General features: G+C 74.3%; 1 protein-coding gene across 7 annotated transcripts in view; it reads right to left on the reverse strand.

Annotated features, from left to right (window-relative positions):
* FGFR3 (fibroblast growth factor receptor 3) overlaps positions 1-336 on the reverse strand; it is a 14,962-nt gene extending 14,626 nt beyond the window's left edge. For all 7 annotated transcript variants that reach the window (XM_011936773.1, XM_011936772.1, XM_011936771.1 and 4 more), the window contains exon 1: positions 228-336. In XM_011936773.1, coding sequence (XP_011792163.1) covers positions 228-336 — 109 coding nt within the window. The remainder of the gene's footprint in view (positions 1-227) is intronic.
* Between the last annotated feature and the right edge of the window lie 6 nt (positions 337-342).

Here is a 342-nt window from a genome sequence, read left to right on the forward strand (position 1 = left end):
TCCCCGTGGCGGCCTCGAATTTGGGGGGTAGCTGCGGCTCCAGGCGCCCCACAAGTCGCCGCGCTACCGCTGGCCGCGCTCTCCGGGAAGGAGGCAGCGCAATCTGGGCGCTGACCCCGGGGCGTCACTCACACCCGGAGTCCCCTCCGACCCGGGGCCGGTTCCCGTCCCCAAGGCCTCTGCTCGCACGGGCCGGCCCCTCCCGTGCCCAGTGGGTCCCTTCTTACCTGCCACTCGCCCCACGACGCGCTGCTCCGTTCCCAAGGACTCCGAGGAGGCGCCGGCCACGATGGCCACTGCCACGCAGAGCGCGAGGGCGCAGGCAGGGGCGCCCATGGCGGG

The sequence above is a fragment of the Colobus angolensis genome, unplaced genomic scaffold (genome assembly GCF_000951035.1).
Source record: "Colobus angolensis palliatus isolate OR3802 unplaced genomic scaffold, Cang.pa_1.0 Scaffold157, whole genome shotgun sequence".
Taxonomy (NCBI): domain Eukaryota; kingdom Metazoa; phylum Chordata; class Mammalia; order Primates; family Cercopithecidae; genus Colobus; species Colobus angolensis.